An 18,292-nucleotide genomic window follows, 5' to 3' on the forward strand; every position below is an offset into this window, starting at 1 on the left:
TGTAGGTCTTTGTTTTCCTCGTCCGAGCTGGCATCTGGCTCAAAACTGAACGGCTGGATTGCTCCTATAATGCTCACCATTTTTGTTCCACCGGTAATGTTAGAGTGGGGTTGTGAGGGGCTGTAAGCTAGAGAGCGTGTAAACAGAAAGCTCTCAGTAACAAAGAGAGGAAGAGGGGGTGGGGTTGCTCCACGCCAACAATCCTGCCCCCAACAGTAAATTTCTGATGAACTACTACCACTCTGCATAAATGATATCTTGATTTTGGCTGTAATCTTTGCTATAAACCCTTTCAAAATAGTTCAAAAGATGATCGGAGTGGGACTTTAAATCACAACATCCGCCTTTATAGTCACAACTTACTTGATGAAAAATGAACTTTATTTTCCTTTTTTTTCTAAGACTTGGTCATGTTAACATTAACCACTGTTGGAGATATTGTATTTTCACATCACTACTGAAAAAAACGGAATGCACTTGGGCTTCTCTAGATCGTCATATTGAAATTCAATTGATGTGAATATAGTCTAAAATAAGATTTTCTGTTCATTCAGGAGCCTCTATTGGTCCTTGGTGATAAGCTCTTTAACCAAGCAGACTAAAGTTCCTATAGATTCCCTCCATGACAGACATCATAAGTAAGTCTCCTTTGTAGCAAGTCTGAACCAAACGCTCTTTTAAAACGCCTGTCAAGCAAAAAGCCTACAAACTACAACTTTTTTTTTTGCATGTTTTGCATCAAAGATCTGTACATAGATTCCCTGCTCCTGTAACTTTACCTTCAAATACTCTTAAACTTAATGCAAAAAAAAAAAAAAAAACCTTTTCCCTTCAGATCAATCAAAAACTTTCTGGCAGCGCCAGGATCCTGGCTGACGATCAGTTCCCCCCTCTGTGGCAGAGCCGAGGACATCTCATTTACTGAAAGTTTGTTGTCGAGCAAACTTGAGTCAACAAAGGAGTGAATTAAAAAGAGAATGTGACTCTGAGTGAAGCAATGAAACCAGCCCTCCTTTTCTTAATTTATAGGTATTTGGTTTCCTACGATTCTGGAGTGTTTATTTTATCTTTTAGGGGAAACGGAGTAACACAAACCCCGCAGGACTCATAATGAACGCTTCAGAGGGAACACGTGTGACTTGTCAATCTTCCAATTCAGTGACAAGTCTTTCTCGAAGTTTAGGTGCAAACACAAAACTCCAAACAAACACAGCTGCTACTGAAGCCACAAAAAACAAAGTCTCAGAATTCATTTCTTCTGTCAGACAGCCTCGTGTTTAGCTGTGATCACAGCAATCAAGTCTAATTTAGAAGCACAGATATGAAAACTTGATGATTTGTCTATAAACTAAAGGCCTGTGTACCGTCTGTTTACATGTTACCGCCCCTATCAAACCAGCACTGTCATTCCGCACAGCTACCACAGCCCAGCAGGACTGGAGAAACCAAAAGGGAGAATTTAAAGGGTCAGGGGTTCTGTGAGGGAATGCAAGCCCAGAAAAAAAAAGCAACCAATCCTGAGATAGCGGGAAGTCTGCTAGGATACGCACCACTGAAGGCACTTTTTTAAACAACAGTGCTTCTGTTCGAAGTAATTGAAGTTAAGAAAAAAAAAAATCTAAGCCTCTCCATGCAGGGAGGACTTTCATGTTAGTGTTCTTCTTTATTCCCCTTTTGTTTGCCTCAAATCAAGCTGCTCAGATGCAAAGCTTCTTTGGAGTGGCAAAAGAGAGCTGGGAGCGAGGGGGCAAATAAGGAAATGATTTGAAAAGAAAAAAAAAATAAAGCAACAGAGAACGAGACATTTTTGAAGTAACTGAAGGAAAAGCAAACATTTTAGGTACTTAAGTTTACATCCAACAGCGGACTACAAGGAAACAAAAGCACAGAAGATGGAGAATGCACACTGAGAAACCCGTGAATGAGAGCCGTCAGTGGAGATGTCGACAGGCTCAGAGCAGGACGGATTTGGCTGCACCGGTCATGTGTGGTGGTGGTGGTGGTGGTGGGGGGTGTTCTGATTGGTCGGTCGATGCAAACATTGTCTGTTTGGGATGTCATAGGAACATGGCAGGCCAGCTGACGGGACGAGGGTGCGTGTTTGTTTAATCGTCGGCCCCGCCTCCGTACATGTCAGCCAGCTTCTTGAAACGGGGGCCCCAGTCGTTGAGGTAGTCATAGTCCTGGTCCCCCGTGCTGGATGAGTTGAGGGAGCTGACGGAGCCAGCTGTGGAGCCACTGCCCTCGTAGTCAAACACCAGCAGGGAGTCATAGGGGGGCGCTGTGGGGTCGTTGTCTGCTGCCCTCAGACCCTGCAAAGGAAAAGACAGAGCAGGAAACAGGTGAAATTACATGTTTGCTGTCCGCCGCTGACCGGAGAGCAACAAGTTGTTAAACAAAATCCACCCAGGTACACCGAAGCAAATCCTACCTGTCAGAGGAGACAGCTGGGGAACAATGAGGGCATGTCGGCATAGCAACGCACACTCACAGGAGAGGAGCACAAATACATTCATAACAGAGGAGGCCCAGCAAGAGACTCAATGGAGAAATTACAAGAGAGATGTCCTAAGTGTTGACATTTTTCCTTTGGCAATTTTGAGAGAATTGTCTTCCATAAAAAAAAGAAAGTGGGGAGAAACAAATAAAATAAATCAAAGCATCCAATGTTTCATCAGTTGGGCCATTATTCCGTACTTTACAATCGTTGTAATTCAATTTGAGGATGACACAGCGGCAAACGTACTGCGGGGATGAATTATGACCGGCTCCACTTTTATTAATTCATTTTGATTGCTGCAGAAGTCTAAAGACATTTACTGCCGAGGCACATTATGAGATGATCCTAAAAAACAATGGAAGGACAGCTCTTTGCAACCTTTTACAGGTTTTAGTTATTTACTGCTGTCCACACTTTGGCTGTCTTATTTTGTAGTCACAGCTAAAAGTAGCACCAGTAACGATTAAACATTAGAACATTCAAAAAAATAACCGGAAGGCTATTTAAAGAGCCAATTCAATGAAAATAGTGTTTTTAACATGGTTTTGTGGTCTTTGTCCCATGATGGAGAACACATATAAAGAAAATTAAGATTAGACTGGCTGGGCAACATTTTTCTTTAATCGCTATTGTTTGGTTGTGGGTGTGAGGGGCTGTAAGCTAGCGCGAAAGAGTGTAAATAGAGAGCTCTCGGCAACAGGAAGGGGAAGAAGGGCAGGGTTGAACCGCACCAACGGCCCCACCTACAACTCAGAGGTGAACTTTAAATGAATTCCTGCCACACTGGAGAAACTATGTCCTAGATAACGAAACAGTTTTTTTGAATTTGGCTAAAAATGGCATCATCATAAATAGCAGACCGCACTTTAAAAACGCCTTTAAAACAGATCAAATAATGATCGGAGTGAGTCTTCAGAAAGTCTTATGCTTTTAAAATGTTTTTTCAAATGCAAACTTTAATCCAAAAGCAGTAATCAAAAATTTTAGCACTGCCCTCTGTCTTCAAAGGCTCAACAATCAATCACCGCATTTAATTTAAAATTAAAACATGTTAGCGAAAATATCGGCTTCCGGCCGAGGATTTCAGGCGCCATTTAGTGTGCAGCTAGGTGCCCTCCCACAAAAAACAAAAACAAACCCTTCATCCTCTCCTCCTTCACTGACTGAACTAGAAAATTGAGGCTTTTGGGGATCAGTTTAAAGATAGGGGAGCGTAAACAGGAGTTCACCTGCTGGCGTCTTGAACGCACTTCTGACAAACAGTCGAAGCCAGTTCTGGGTGAGATGTAAGATTTTCCTTTATTTCTCTTTTTGCGGAGCACCTTTAAACATATTTATCATAAATACACTTTTTTTTCTTTACCTGGATGAATTAATGGACATGGACAAAAAACGTTTTACTTTGTGCTTTTTAGGGTGGACTGGTTCTGTTGGGGGGGGGATTGTGTGTTTGGATAAAACAAAAAAAAAGGAATAATTGATAAAAAAGATTTCAATGATACAACGTTATTTATGATTATTGATTGTTTGTGGTAGTTGAATGTAACCGGAATTTTTTTTTTTTTTTTTTTAAATTATTTAAATTCATAGTAATCACACATGAATTTCTAAGGATGGAAAATTAGCATCAAAAAACAGCAGCAGGTCTTTCTGACTTCAGTGGAATGATGGATGGTGGCAAACTTAAAAAGCGCTGGTGGAAGCAGTGTGCAGCAAAACCTCAACATTCTCTGTTTGTGTTTAAGCAGGCTGCTGGAGCAAGATCAGGTGAGTGTGTGTGCCTGTGTGTGTGTGTGTGTATGTTTGTGTGAGTCAAAGTGAAACTCCAGGCTGGATGGATCAAAGCTGAACAGCTGCCAACACCTCTCCACTGTAAACGTGTTGTCACAAGTCTGTCAATCAGCATTTTTCTTGCATCAGTTTACTGATGTCAAAGTTGCATGCGTGGGTATGAGGTGTGTGTATTTGTTTGGAGGAAAAAGTGACAGTGGCTTAGTAAAGCAAAAGCCAACACTGCCACCTCCATGCAGGAGTAAACATATTAAAGAGCATCCAGAAACCCTGTAATCACATTAAATGTCAGACAGACGGGAAGTGAAGGTGAGGGGCCAGCAAACGGTGAGCTCATGTGACTGCTGAGGCTTTCCGTCTGCAACCGCCGCTCCTTTTCTACGTTTACCTCGTGGATGAAGTCCCCGATGTCTCCAGGGTGGGGCACGACAGGTCTGATGGGGTACTGTGATTCAGGGATGATGGGACGCTCATCCACTCGGCGGACACCTGGCGGCTTGCTGATGATGTGGTCTAAGGAGTCAGGCTGCTGCAGCTGGCTCAAGTCGTAGTCCTGCCCACGCCCAACACAGGAAAATACATCTCAGCAAAGAGGAGTGGTGCGTGAAACGACTGGATCTCTCCAGCCTTACCTGATCTTCCTCTCCTCCTCCCTCCTCGTCGTATTTGAGGATGTTGTCCCTCACGTCGTCTTCGGGGTCGATGAGCAGCTGCTTCGTCTGCCTTTCCTTCTCTCTGCGCTTGATCCACACCACAAACAGCAGCACCATACCTGCAGGGGGACGCACACGTGAGTCTCACAAAGCAGCACGTTGTGCTACAACAGCAACAAAAGGAAACAAACAAAAAAAAAAAAAAAACACAGGCAACTGCCTCATCTTTACTCGCTAATGCGGCCAGGTCCGCAGCCTCGCCCGGGGACTGCAGCGAGGCACAGCCGATGTTGGGCCCCAAATGTGGACATGATTTATTTATCAAGTTAAGTTCACCATGCTCAATATCTAGTTCTGTGTTGTAGGAGTGTAGTTTTCTAAATATCAGAAAACATCAAAGGATGTCAGCGTCATCACGTGACAATGATACTATACATGTACCAACAGCTGGAAGAGGCATGGTGCTAAATATCAAAGCGGTTTTTGTTATAACAAATCCTTCTTTGATAATGCCGATTTACAAATACTTTATGATATTTTTGAGTTTTTTGTCACACAGACAAACATTTTTTAAGATATTGACAACCTCCATCTTTATATAGGAAGGCAATGGTAGGAAGTTGATTCAGAACAAAACACTCACAGAGCAGTATGATGATGCAGATGAGGATGGAGATGATGGCTCCGGTTCCCAGACCAGCGGCGACCACGGCTCCCAGAGTGGTGCAGTCTCCGTGTTCATCGCACGGACAAACCTTCACTTTGATGACTGAGCGGTTAGACAAGGGGGGGTTACCCGAGTCGGACACGACTATGGGTACCTCGTACATTCCTGGCTTTAAATAGACTTGGTATCTCAGAGCCAGACGCGCATAATCACCTGTGCACAAGGAAAAGAAAAAGTTTAACCACTTTTTTTTATTAAAAAGAAAAAAAAAGATTCTTGCAGAATATTGTTGGATGTGAAAATTTAAATTTTTTGTGTTTGAAATATACACACCACCCAACATATTACCAACTTTAAGCATTTTTAAAGCTTTATTATCTGCATGTTCTACTTTTTTCTGTGACTTCAAACTTCTGAAAACGGTTTAAGCTTAGAGAGGAACGTACTTTTTCTGTCGCAGCTCCAACATTTTTTCTCCCTTCATTACCAGAAAGACTTCTTTACTGTGTTTTAAGTCGACCTTTAAAACTCTGCTGTTTTATTTGACTAAGCTAGAATTTTATAAATCTTATATACTTATTTAAGCTTCTTATTCTGTGGTTCATTGTATTGCTAATTGCTTATATTTTATATTTTAAAAAGTAAGAAAAATAATTGAATGAAAAATTAAACAAAATAAACTGAAAGGAAATATTTTGTTTTTTTGGGTCTAAAAGTCACAACTGAACAGTTTTTCAGTAAATTTGTAATGGATTAGCCTCTTGGAACTTAAGTTTATATGTAAAATACCTGAAAGTTTTCATTTAAAAGGAAAGTTGGTGTTGCAACTGCCTAAAGCAAATTGACGAAAGTCAACGAAAGCAGAAAAACAAACATTTGATTCTAATTTTTGACTTTGCTTTTCAAGTTAACGAATACAAATGTGATAACAATAGCAGGATTTGCTCCCTTTAACAAAAAAAATGTATGAAAGTAGCTGCAGAACAGATTCAAACTTTTCAGCCCAACCCCCCCTCACCACTTATCCGTGAAATGGTCCAGTTGCGTCGGATGCTGGTGGGGTAGTTGGGCAGCTCAAAGACAAAAGGTCCGGCGTTTGGGTCTGTGTCAGCATCTGCGGCGGTGATGTTGACACCGTTGACATTCTTGTTCATCCTCTCGCAGATCTGAGACTCCCTGGGAACGAGTGCTGGGGGGTTGTCATTAATATCTATCAGAGAGATCTGCAGAGTGCCTGTGCCGCTGGCTTCAGGAGAGCCTGGGAGCGAAAAGAGAGAAAAAAGAGGAAAAAAATCGATGACAGAGGGAACAGATGATAAGAGAAGATACATGGAGGCGAAGGGACGACTGAGACGGAAAGTGAGATGAGCTGAAGGCTGACAGAAGAGTGAAAAATATTAAAAGGGGATAAAAAAGATTTTTTTTTTCAAAAGGTGAAATGAGCACTGTTCATTTGCAATAATCCTTGTAAAGTAGGCGCGCTGCAGAGCTCGAGGAGAATTGAAACTTTTGATATAAATCCTTGTGACAGCAGTGTTGTTCGGGTCGCCATTCGGCCTTACAGCTAAATGGAAGCAATCACAGTTGATCTGGATGAAGGCAGAGCACATCTGATCGCCTTGAGACGGCCAAGGTACACTAATGATGACTGTAATACAGTAAAACAGGCCCTTGTCTGGCTCTATCCACAACTGAGCGTGGGAGTTCTGTAGGATCGCTAACATAAAGCGGTTTGGCTCAGTTTTAGTTGGATTTTCTTTTTTCAAAGGTCAATAAGGCGATAATATTAAACAAGACTATTCCAATGCCACACACAGAATGTTTAATTCAGCCTAAATAGGAACACTACGGTGGCCCTGAAGTGCAAATCAACAAACACCCATATTAAAGATCACAACGACATTTTAAAAAGCAAAACAAACAAGAGTTCCAACCTTTCCTGGTTTCTGTAAAAAAGAATAAAAAACGTTTTGGAAAACAAACGTAATTTCGAGATCAAAATGAATTGGTAAAGAAATGAAACAAAAGAAGAGGCTAGAAAAGGTAGATGATATGGGACATTGCTGATTGGAAAATAACCGTTGTCTTTTATTTTAACTGGAGGCTATTTGGCATGAAGCGATACTAGATTTGCTCGGTATTGATCATAAAGCTTTTATTAGTATCCAAACATTGAAGACGAATTCAGAAAAACTCAACTGTCATCATCCAATCAGTTATGTCTCATAGTAGCTACTTTTTCTGGTTTCTTATTGTGTTTCATTTTGTAACGTTTCATTTCTGAAAAATACTTTCAATTTCTGAAATGTTTCATTTTCATTTTGTCCCTTTTTTATTGTGTTTTGGTTTCTAAAATTTGGCTTTCTTTCTATAATGCAACGTTTTTTTTTTTTTAATTATCATTTGTTTCACTTTTTTGTTAATCGATTTGTACTTCAGGGCCACCGTAGAAACCAAAACCTGTAAACCGTTTTTGGCAAAGATCATCTTTATTGCCTCCCTGATAGAAACCATTTATTTTAAAGTGCAACATTGAGATCCTTCAACGACCTGCTAGATATATGCTGTGTATTTCCTCAGTCTTCTAAGCAGGTGGAAGATTTCAGGTATGACAGTGCCTGGTCTGACCTTAGAAGCTAAGCAAGGTCATTCTATTCTGTCTTTGAATGGGAGACCACTTGGGGACTTTTTCTTTGTCTTTTGGTTGCGCTCTTTAGAGATCACCACAGCAAATCATCTGCCTCCATCTAACTCTATCCTCCTCCGTTACACCATACACCCTCATGCCCTCCACTACATCCATAAATCTCCTATTTGGTCTTCCTTTCGGCTTCCTTCTTGGTAGCTCCAACCTCATTTCATCAACATAATCAGTTTTCCTCATCAGTCCAAATCATTTCAATTGTCTTTATTTCCAAAAGTCTGTGTGTCCCTCTGTATCTTTCCTCACCACTCCCAAAGAGAACCTCGACATTTTCATCTCTGCTACCACCAGTTCTGCCTCCTGCCTTATTTCTCAGAACCACTGTCTCTAAACCAACAACATGGCTGCTCTCACCACAGTCTTCTACACCTTTCCTTTTAATCTTGCTGACACTCAACTGTCACAGCTAAAAACTTTCATTCGACTTTCTTGCACACCCCTCTTCATTTCTTTTCTACACTCTGTTTTGCTCTGAACTGTTGACCCAAAGTACTTAAAGTTGCTTCACTTCTGCTCCCTAAAACCTCACCATTCCACTGGAGTCTCTCTCATTTACAGACAGATACTCTGTTTTGCTGCGGCCAACATTGCTTCATCTCCGTTCCAGATGATACCTCCACTTGTCAAGATGTACCTGCTCCCTGCTCTCACTACAGATCACAGTGTCATCTGCAAACATCATAATCAAAGGAGTAGACCACCTGGCACCAACCACAAGCCAACCAAGTGGGAGCAGAATTTCCATGTCCAGGTAAATGCAGAGGGTTGGGTTTAAGGCGGGCATCTGCTGTAAAGCCAAATACAGACATGAATTACAGCAATTCGCTGGAAAGTTAACGTAAAAACCAAAAAAAGGCAAAGAGATTTCAGCATTGCATCTGTTCAACCTTTTAAAAACAACATGAGACAATGATCATTGGTTATTCTTAGAAACTCTGGATAACCGGCTTCATATTTGACCTAAGACCACATTTAGAAACCTCTGCTGAGGCAACTGAAGGCGTTTTCTCTGGTGATCCTTGATGTTTGCCCAAGACGCTACAGTTTCAGCAACAATTCTGTCAGGTTCTCACTCATACCATGCATGGCTGCGCACAGACACACTCGCACCTCATCTGCTGACACAGTTCTTGAGTGGCTGCATTGATTGAACATGGTGACAGACTTTCAGCAACAGCACTTATAGAGATGTGAGTAAAGAGTAGATGCTTTTAACAAAATGAGGAAGCTAGATGGCTGATCTGAGGACCCTACGCATGAATGATTATCTGCAGCGGAAAGATGGAGCAAAGCAAAGTCTAAAAGAATAGAGCTTATGGTAGGATAGGGCTCTGGGGTGTTTATTGAGTGTGTGCCGGGGGATGACCCATTGCCGCCTCCAATTACAAATCATTTCCCTGTCATGCCTGAGCTGCTGCCATTGCATGAACTGTAGCAACCCCAGGGTCTGTCTCTAGAATCATCCATCCATCTTCCTCCGCTTTTCCGGGACCGGATCAGCAGTCTAAGCAGAGATGCCCAGACTTCCCATGCCCCAGCCACTTCCTCCAGCTCCTCTGGGGGGACCCCGAGGCGTTCCCAGGCCAGCCGAGAGACATAGTCTCTCCATCGTGTCCTGGGTCTTCCCCGGGGCCTCCACCCAGTGGGACATGCCCAGAACACCTCTCCAGGGAGGTGTCCAGGAGGCATCCGGACTAGATCCCCGAGCCAGCTCAACTGGCTCCTTTCGATGTGGAGGAGAAATGGTTCTACTCCAAGCTATCCGCGGGTTACCAAGCTTCTCACCCTATCTCTAAGGGAGCGCCCAGCCACCCTGCGGAAGAAGCTCATTTCAGCCGCTTGTGTTCGGGACCTCGTTCTTTTGGTCACCATAGGTGAGTGTTGGAACGAAGATCGACCGTTAAATTGAGAGCTTCGCTTTTTGGCTCAGCTTTCTCTTTACCACAACGGACCGATACAGCGACCGCATAACTACGGACGATCCGCCTGTCAATCTCACACTCCGGTCTTCCCTCGCTCGTGAACAAGACCCCAAGCTATTCAAATTCCTCCACATGGGGCAAGGACACTCCACCTACCGAGAGATGGCAAACTACCTAACGAAAGCCAAGTTTCATGACCGGGGTTTGGGCCGCCGAGCCACCCGCCCTTGACTGCCACCCAAACCACATTGCACCGGCCCCTTTTGAGGTACGGGTGGTGGGCCCATAGGAGAGTGGTCCCACGTCGCGCCTTCGGGCTGGGCTCGACCGGGGCCCGTGGGAAGAGCCCCGGTCACCAGGCGCTCGCCTGTGAGCCCCAACCCCAGGCCTGGCTCCAGAGTGGGGCCCCGGTGACGCCAATCCAGGTGACGTCCTTGTTCTTTCCTTTCATCAGGGGGTTCTGAACTGCTCTTTGTCTGACTCGTCACCCACGACCTGTCTGCCATGAGGGAGACCCTACCAAGGGCTTAAGCCCCGGACAGCTTAGCTCCTGGGATCACTCGAGCTCTCAAACTCCCCCACCACGTTAAGGTGGCGGTTCACCGGGGAGATCTCTAGAATCAGATACGGGCAATTTCATTTAGAAAGATTAATGCAAAGTTTACAGATCTACCAATTAGTTATGGCAACAGAGCAAGAACCTTGCCACAAGATATGTGAAAAATACTTTAGGGACGGGCTAAGGTGACACAGTCTGCACGTCTATCCAAGAGGACCTGGCCGCAATGGGGCCAGAATCCCCCCCATGTATCGCGAGAAAAAACAACAGTTAACTGGCAACTTAAACAGTTAAGGATTTAACCATTTTAGTGTTAATAAAAGTTTTTGACAATTCTGAATATTTTTGTTAAAATCAAATTAAAAAGCAGTTTGCTTTGGCATCATTTTAAGCTGACATTGTTCACAAAAACTTTTTTTGTACTGGGGACTATAACTGTTACTGTTTCAAGCTGTTTTAAGAAAACTTTTTAAATGCCAAAGTAATTACCGTTATCCCTCAATTTAGGTTTTTTAAAAGTATTAAAAATCTGAGCAATTTGGTTTAACATAATTTTAAAATGTACTGCATTTAAGTGGAACAGTTTAAATCAACATCAAATCCTGCAGCGATCTTGATGAGTCTTCTAGAGGTTAAAGCAGCACAAGTGACAGATTGGAGACCTGTCCAGGATGTGTCCTGCTTTTGCCCATGAGTGGCCAGGATAAGCTCCAGCAGCCCTGTGACCCCAAAAGGGACAAAAACAGGACTTGAAAATGAATGAATGTTGTTTCAAGATTGTAAGACGTGTAATTCATTTAATAAAAAAACAAAAAACAAAAAGAATTCTCCGCAAAGAGCGGATTTGCAGTAAAGAAGTGAAAAACATGATAAAATTCCATTTCAAACCAACAAAACAAAGCAGGAGACAACAAAAAGAAAACGGTGCATTCAATGTCTTTGTGCATTATTTGAAAAACTTGATCAATGTTTTTAACTGAATTATTCTTAAGTTCTGAATCACAAATCAAAAATTCTAACAGAAAAAAAATAAAACATAAATAAAATAAACCCAGGTTCCTTTCGCATTATCACAAAGGTATTTGGTAAATATTTTATATTATTTAATGACATATTTTGGCCGGACATTTAACTAATAAAAAGAAATGTGTTCTGTCTTTATTATTATCTATCTGTATTTTACCCCCAAAAACAACAATTTAAAATTGGAATGAAATTCAGTTTAAAACCGAACCATATGTAACACCATTGAAGTGAATTGTGGGGACAGTGTCTTGTTCCATCTTTACTGCATACTCGTTTTTTTACTTCAAGTGTCAAACACGTTTTGTCTTCAGTTTAAGAAGGATTTATTATCTGTTGTTTTATTACATTACACCAGCCTAAATATAAGATAACTTAAAGTTTTATTTATTCCTACTTGGATATTAGCAAATGAAATAATGTGATTTTTTAAAACTTTTTTGTTGGTATTTTGTAACACACAAATTGAACCAAAACAAAACTATGACTCAAAAATCGGGGTTTGAACTGAATATTGGGAAAGCATTGCATCTATAATTTAGTCCGACATGTTCAACAGTCTTTTAGAAAAAGATTCAACCCTTATACGTTTGGCTATTAAGTGTGATAAAAAGATGATACATCTTTGAATCTGACAAAGAAAAAAAAAAGTGTAAAGAAATTTCCAAAAGCTGAAGTAGGAAAAATATGAGTTATAAAGTTTCCATTTTCTCTGGCTTGGTTACATTAACTCCACTTTTTCAAAGGGCTGTCTGTCTTTTATGTGAGATTTCACAGTCTTTTCTTCTTTACCAGAGATTTGCTTTTTGTCTAAAGATTTAATAATTTATCTGTCCACTTAAAACGGGGTCCCAGCTTGCTGCTTTCTCTATTTGATTAAACTTCTATATGACTAGTTGTCTAAACGAAAACAAAGAAGTAGACCCAATAAGTAAGTTAAGGTCACATACTTGGTAAAACAACAGCCTTCCATCTGAAGTGTTTTCCATGAGTTTCTGTCTGATGAATCATGTTTCAAAAGCTTCATTGTGAAAACTTGCGATTGTTCGCTTTCATGACGACAGCATTTGAGGAAAATATACATGAAGAACCACAAACACTTGTGGTTCACATTCAAACAGGTTCATCGTGTGTGTATCACACACATTTCTCTCTCCTGTTCTATTGGTCTGTTAATCCCAGCCATGTATTGGGGACATGTGGAAGCAGCTTGCCACGGCTGATAGGAGAATTATGTGGGCTTTAACCAGCTAAATAAATAATTATGTTTGTGTAAATTCCTCAAAAGGATTTGTATTACTTCTTGATGGTGGATGTGAGATGTAAGGAACGGTGAAATACCCAAGCAGCCTTCCATATGCTGTTTGAAGACCGCACGCACAAAATAGACAATAGCATGATTGCTTTGAAAGAGAAAAGTGCCAAATGGGTTTGATTGTTGTTGAGGTGCAGACGCCTGTGTGTGTGTTTGTTGTGTGTGTGCATGGAAGACAGTGAGGGGTGGGTGGGAAACATCAAAAGTATGCTTCTGAATATTGCTGTTAGTGGCTCTTTATATCCTTCCCTACTATCCTCACTGTCTCAAAGTACTTCTTACCATAATCCTTCTCATGACGGCTGGCACTTTAGAAACGCCCACACAATGTTTCTGAAGTCAGTCAGAGTGATGGAAACACACAAATCCAGACACCCTAAAGAGCTGCTCCTGAGCCTAGGAGCACTGCGACTGTCTGAACAAAACACACTTGTCCAGTGTCAAGTTACGTACACAACAGGCATGTGTGCAAGAACACGGGTTTTTGAACGTGCTTTTAGCATACAGTGTTTAGACAGGTCCGTCACTCTCTGAAACTAGTAGATATTCCTGCAGTTGTAAGAGTCTTGATTCGAAAAGTTAAAGAGGTGCAGATCTCTTATCTCTATTCCGATATATAAAAGACGTGTCGTACATTTCCAGTCGGACGCAAACCACAATTATTTATTTCTCCACGCGTACATCACTACCAAATCAGCGCAGGTTCAATTGCTTAGCGTCGTGTTTGTATAACTACAAATGCACTTCAAAACTTGTGAATGTGAGAGTTTTGAAGCCCGAAATGCGCATATACGAATATTTATATAGACTTTTCATTGGAAGTGGTGGCTCAATCGCACGTTTCCAAGCCCAGTGTGAACCTAGTATAAGGGCGGGAAAAATGCAAACAGTCGGACCAAAAAAGTTAGGTAAGAATTTATTTCCAAAGTCAAGAGGAAAAACACAAGAGCTCAAACTTCCCATCCATACTGTAGGTTGTATGTTGACAATGTCAATCATTGCAAATGGCTGCAAAGTCTCACTCACACATGCTCACAGGAAAATGCTCAACATGAGAGGATTCACAGATGCAAACACTTGTAAATTCCACAAAGTCTCAAGAAGGGCTCAACTTCAAGTAAACACACCAACACGCTGCATGTCACTGATAAGGCAATTTGGTGGAAAGAAAAAAAAAGTATTTCCCTTTTACTTTGGGGGAAAAAAAGAAAGCACTCAGTTCCACTTGAGGAAAAATGGAGCTTATTTGTTTGCTGTGATTGAGTTTGTGCTTGGTTAAGCTTGAGTTTCAACTTTTGAGGCAGAACAAATTGCAAGAACGGATAGGAGCAGTCAGTGTGGGATCAAGGACGACGCAGGAAGTGGAGACAGGATCGACACTGCGGCCATTTGTGTAAATCATGGATTTAGCCACAGAAAAGCTGTGAAATTGGTGATTTTAGTTCACGTTTAAATCCTTCACATACACCGTCTTCTTTCAGCTGATATAAATGATACTCTATCATACAGTGAGGTAATGTAGTTTCACTCTGATTCATATCCAAAGAAAACCAGGTCTCAGTCATTTTGGCTTGTTTGTTCCGTAAGAGATAGATAGTTCCTTTGGAAGATGTGAAAGCTCACCTGAACTCTGCTGCTATCACACTAATAAACTCCCTGAAAACGAGGGTCTGAGTTCATTTAACCCTTGTGCAATCCTAGGCACTTTAATGTTGGGAGTTGGGTCATCTAGACCCACTAGACCAGGGGTCGGCAACCCATCGTTTCGGAGCCACATGTGGCTCTTTCATCCTTCTGTTGTGGCTCCCTGTGACTTTGGAAAATAATGAGTATTTTATAATAATTAAATTTTATTTTAGTTTGTTCAATTTTCATGGCATTTCAAAGGCGCTGATGGCTGCGTATGAAGCGCGAGCCACGTAAAAAACAGCTCTGTAATGAGCTCGTATTTATCGGGCGAGACCTGCAGAGCTGATAGCAGGCGGCTTCAATAAACACTCCGATCTTCTGCCGGGAACTTGACGTACCGCGGGGCAGAGACCAACTCGCTGATGACAGACTGAGAGTTCGCGCCAGTGTTGCCAGATAGAGTCACAGTTTTCCAGCCCAAAAGTCATCTGAAAACCGCCAGACCCAGCCAAAAACCGCCCAACACAAGTTTTGATTATGTTTTTTTCCCGTACTGGACTGATAAAATGAAAAAAATTTCTAAATAAAAGATAGTTCAGACTAATAATAAAATGTGTACAATATTGAATATTTCTTCAGCGGAGCGCCTTCTTCCATTCATTTGCTTAACCCGCTATAACCTGCGTCCGGCTCTTTCATCCTTGTGGAGCGCCCCGACTACCGTATTTTGCGCTCTCTGTGTCGGACACACTGAGGAGCGCGGGGGAAACAACTCTCAGCTGCAGAGGATGTGAACAGGTGAACAGGTAGAGAGGAAAAGCAGGTAAAGAGGCGGGGGAGGGGCTTTGGCTTCAAACTCTGTCAGAGAGATGGAAACACGGGCGTCAGATTCAGACGCAGCTTTCCCTGCGGGAGTTGAAGCAGAGACCTTCCCTGGGATGATTTTATAAACTCAAACATGGAAACATGATTACCAAGTAGAACTCTTCAAAATAATAAACCTGATCTCTCCACATTCTCAGTATCTACCATGCATTGATAAACACATCGCTCCATGCAGCGATCAGACCAGAACTAGTAGCTCCTCCCACACGCGGCCGCGGTATCATCCTTTAAAGAACATAATGTGCATTTGCTGCGACGTATGCTTCAGACGATGTCCGATTGGCCAATCTACATGTCAATCAAGTCCCTTACTTCTCAGTGAGGATTTTGATTGGCTGGTGGATTTTAAAGAAGTACTTTTTTTTTAAATCTTTTCTGGCCCGCGATCTACACTCGTGTCATTGAAGGTCGACCGGTAGATCGCGATCGACGTAATGAGCACCTTTGAATAATATATACATGCATAATATATATAATGATGTCAAAACGGGTTGTGGCTCCGAGTGCATTCTTTTTTATTAGGGGCGGTCCCAAATGGCTCTTTGAGTAAAAAAGGTTGCCGACCCCTGCACTAGACAGTGCTCTGATCCTTTTTTCTTCAATGATTTGTGATCTTCACTGGTGTCCATGGATTACATGAAATCTGTCCACCTTTATCATGGAAGGGTTTACACGTCAATGTAAGGGTGGAGTCATAGGATAGCACAAGGGTTAAAGTGAATTTTACTGCAACTAAGAGAACGCAAATACAATTCTAACCGGACAAAGACTCACCGAAAATCAAGAGAGTAGGCAATGTCCATTTTACAGTAGAAATAAGGAAACGAATTGCAAAAAAATTAGACATATTTCATTAATGAACATCGCCTTGACTTAATTTTTTTATTATACCATCGGCATCTCAGATAAGCAACAATAGCTAAGAATGTCTTCCATACATGTAGCTTAAAGGTTCTTTTATATATTTGTATAAAGAATACAAAAAAGTGGGCAATTATAAAGTTCAAGTTGCAATCATTGCATTTCAGAAAAACGAAACGCGAATATAAACTATAATATAATACAATGTACATGGATCTAGTGCATGCAACAAAATGGGGCAGAGCAGAAGGCTTGTGCCCCGCCCTCTGTAGTTTCTAAATCACAACTATAATCTTTTTCCACACAGAATGTTTTTGCTCCTGATTCACAACAGCTTGAATAAAGAAATACTTAGAGCCCTGGGACAGACTGGCAGCATGTCCAGGATGTGGACGTGTGGCCGGGATAGGCTCCGGCAGCCCTGTGACCCCGAAAGGCACACAACGGCTTAGAAGATGATTGAATTAATGAAATACTCAGAAATGCAATTATGATCTTAATTTTCCTTATACATGTCCTACATCGTCAGAAAAATGCCAAAAAAACATGGTGAAAACATAATTTTCATCAGAGTGGGTCTTTAATTGCAAAACTACAATAAATAAAACAACTAAAAAAGTCAAATTTTCTTACCATTGTCAATGGCCAAGAATGTGGCCTCGTATATATTGTTTTTCACGTAGATGGACTCCCGGTCAAGAATTGCAGTTGTTATGATTTGACCATTGGTTCCGTTGATGGACAGCCAGTCTGCGGGGTCGCTAAGTTTTAAATATCTGAAGACAAAAAAAAGGAAAGACCAAAAGGGAAGTTAGTGTTGATGTTTCCACATCTTTATGTGATCATATATTTTCTCTGATCTTTGTGGATTGCTTCCAAATACAGTCACTCACAGACATGAAGCAGCCTGACCTTCACACAGTTTAATTCTTCACTGGTTTCTTTCCTGGAGCTCGAAGCTTTCACTCAATTTTACCTCATTTTTCACTTCTTTGTACCGTGCAATGGAGTCAATTACCTCCTTAGTTAAGCACTGATGCAACTGCCTGTGTGTTGCCTAGCCCTTTGTTTTTTCCTTAGAAGGTGTTAACTTAAAGCTCTGGAAGGCATGTACAGCTTAAGTGTGGTTTGCAGTGCTGCCGTTGTAGGTGCGCGTGGAGGAGCAGTGCGGAGCGTGACGGAACCTTGATAGGATCTTCCTGCCGATTATCAAACATGGAAATGGATGCTGCAGGGGCAGTGACTTGCCCCTTTAATAACGGGCCAAAACAAAAAAGGAAGGAGGGATCATCTGCAGTATTCAAACCCAATCTCATTCTGATCTTACTGTTCCTGCTTTACTGGATTTTGTTGCTTTCAGCTCATTCGCTGATAGCAACAAACCATTATCTGATCTCTATTCACCCATGCACATCAGCTCATCTCGCCTTGCTTGATATTCCTACATTTTTGTATCCCTTGAATCTTCTCAAGCAATGTTCCGGTATCCAAAGGCCATCAGCTGTCACCTGTCTTGGCTTTAGTCTTTCTACCACATGTTAAACATCCTTTCTGTACATGTGCCACTTTGGCTTCACACAATGAGGTTTCTCCATTCTGCACCTTTTTTTAAACCCAATTGAAAAGCTTCATTCTTATTGTAGCTTCTATATCTACTTGTTTGTTTGTTTTTTAACAAAAATATCTCCAGTTCAACATACGTAGGAAAAAAATTCAAGCTTTCGAAGGATGGGTGGCAACAAGGAGTGGGTGGCCAGAAAATATAATCTTTCTCCTGCAGTGA

General features: G+C 41.6%; 1 protein-coding gene across 1 annotated transcript in view; it reads right to left on the reverse strand.

The window, feature by feature from the left end:
• Nucleotides 1–389: 389 nt before the first annotated feature.
• The window catches only part of LOC101175079 (cadherin-4), a 334,935-nt gene continuing 317,032 nt past the window's right edge, over nucleotides 390–18,292 (reverse strand). Inside the window, exons 12-17 of the mRNA XM_023957138.1 lie at nucleotides 17,143–17,285; nucleotides 6,630–6,869; nucleotides 5,588–5,824; nucleotides 4,924–5,063; nucleotides 4,680–4,844; nucleotides 390–2,312 (exon numbers count right to left, since the gene is read on the reverse strand). Coding sequence (XP_023812906.1) covers nucleotides 2,106–2,312; nucleotides 4,680–4,844; nucleotides 4,924–5,063; nucleotides 5,588–5,824; nucleotides 6,630–6,869; nucleotides 17,143–17,285 — 1,132 coding nt within the window. The 3' untranslated portion in view covers nucleotides 390–2,105. The remainder of the gene's footprint in view (nucleotides 2,313–4,679; nucleotides 4,845–4,923; nucleotides 5,064–5,587; nucleotides 5,825–6,629; nucleotides 6,870–17,142; nucleotides 17,286–18,292) is intronic.

The sequence above is a fragment of the Oryzias latipes genome, chromosome 7, assembly GCF_002234675.1.
Source record: "Oryzias latipes chromosome 7, ASM223467v1".
Taxonomy (NCBI): Eukaryota; Metazoa; Chordata; class Actinopteri; order Beloniformes; family Adrianichthyidae; genus Oryzias; species Oryzias latipes.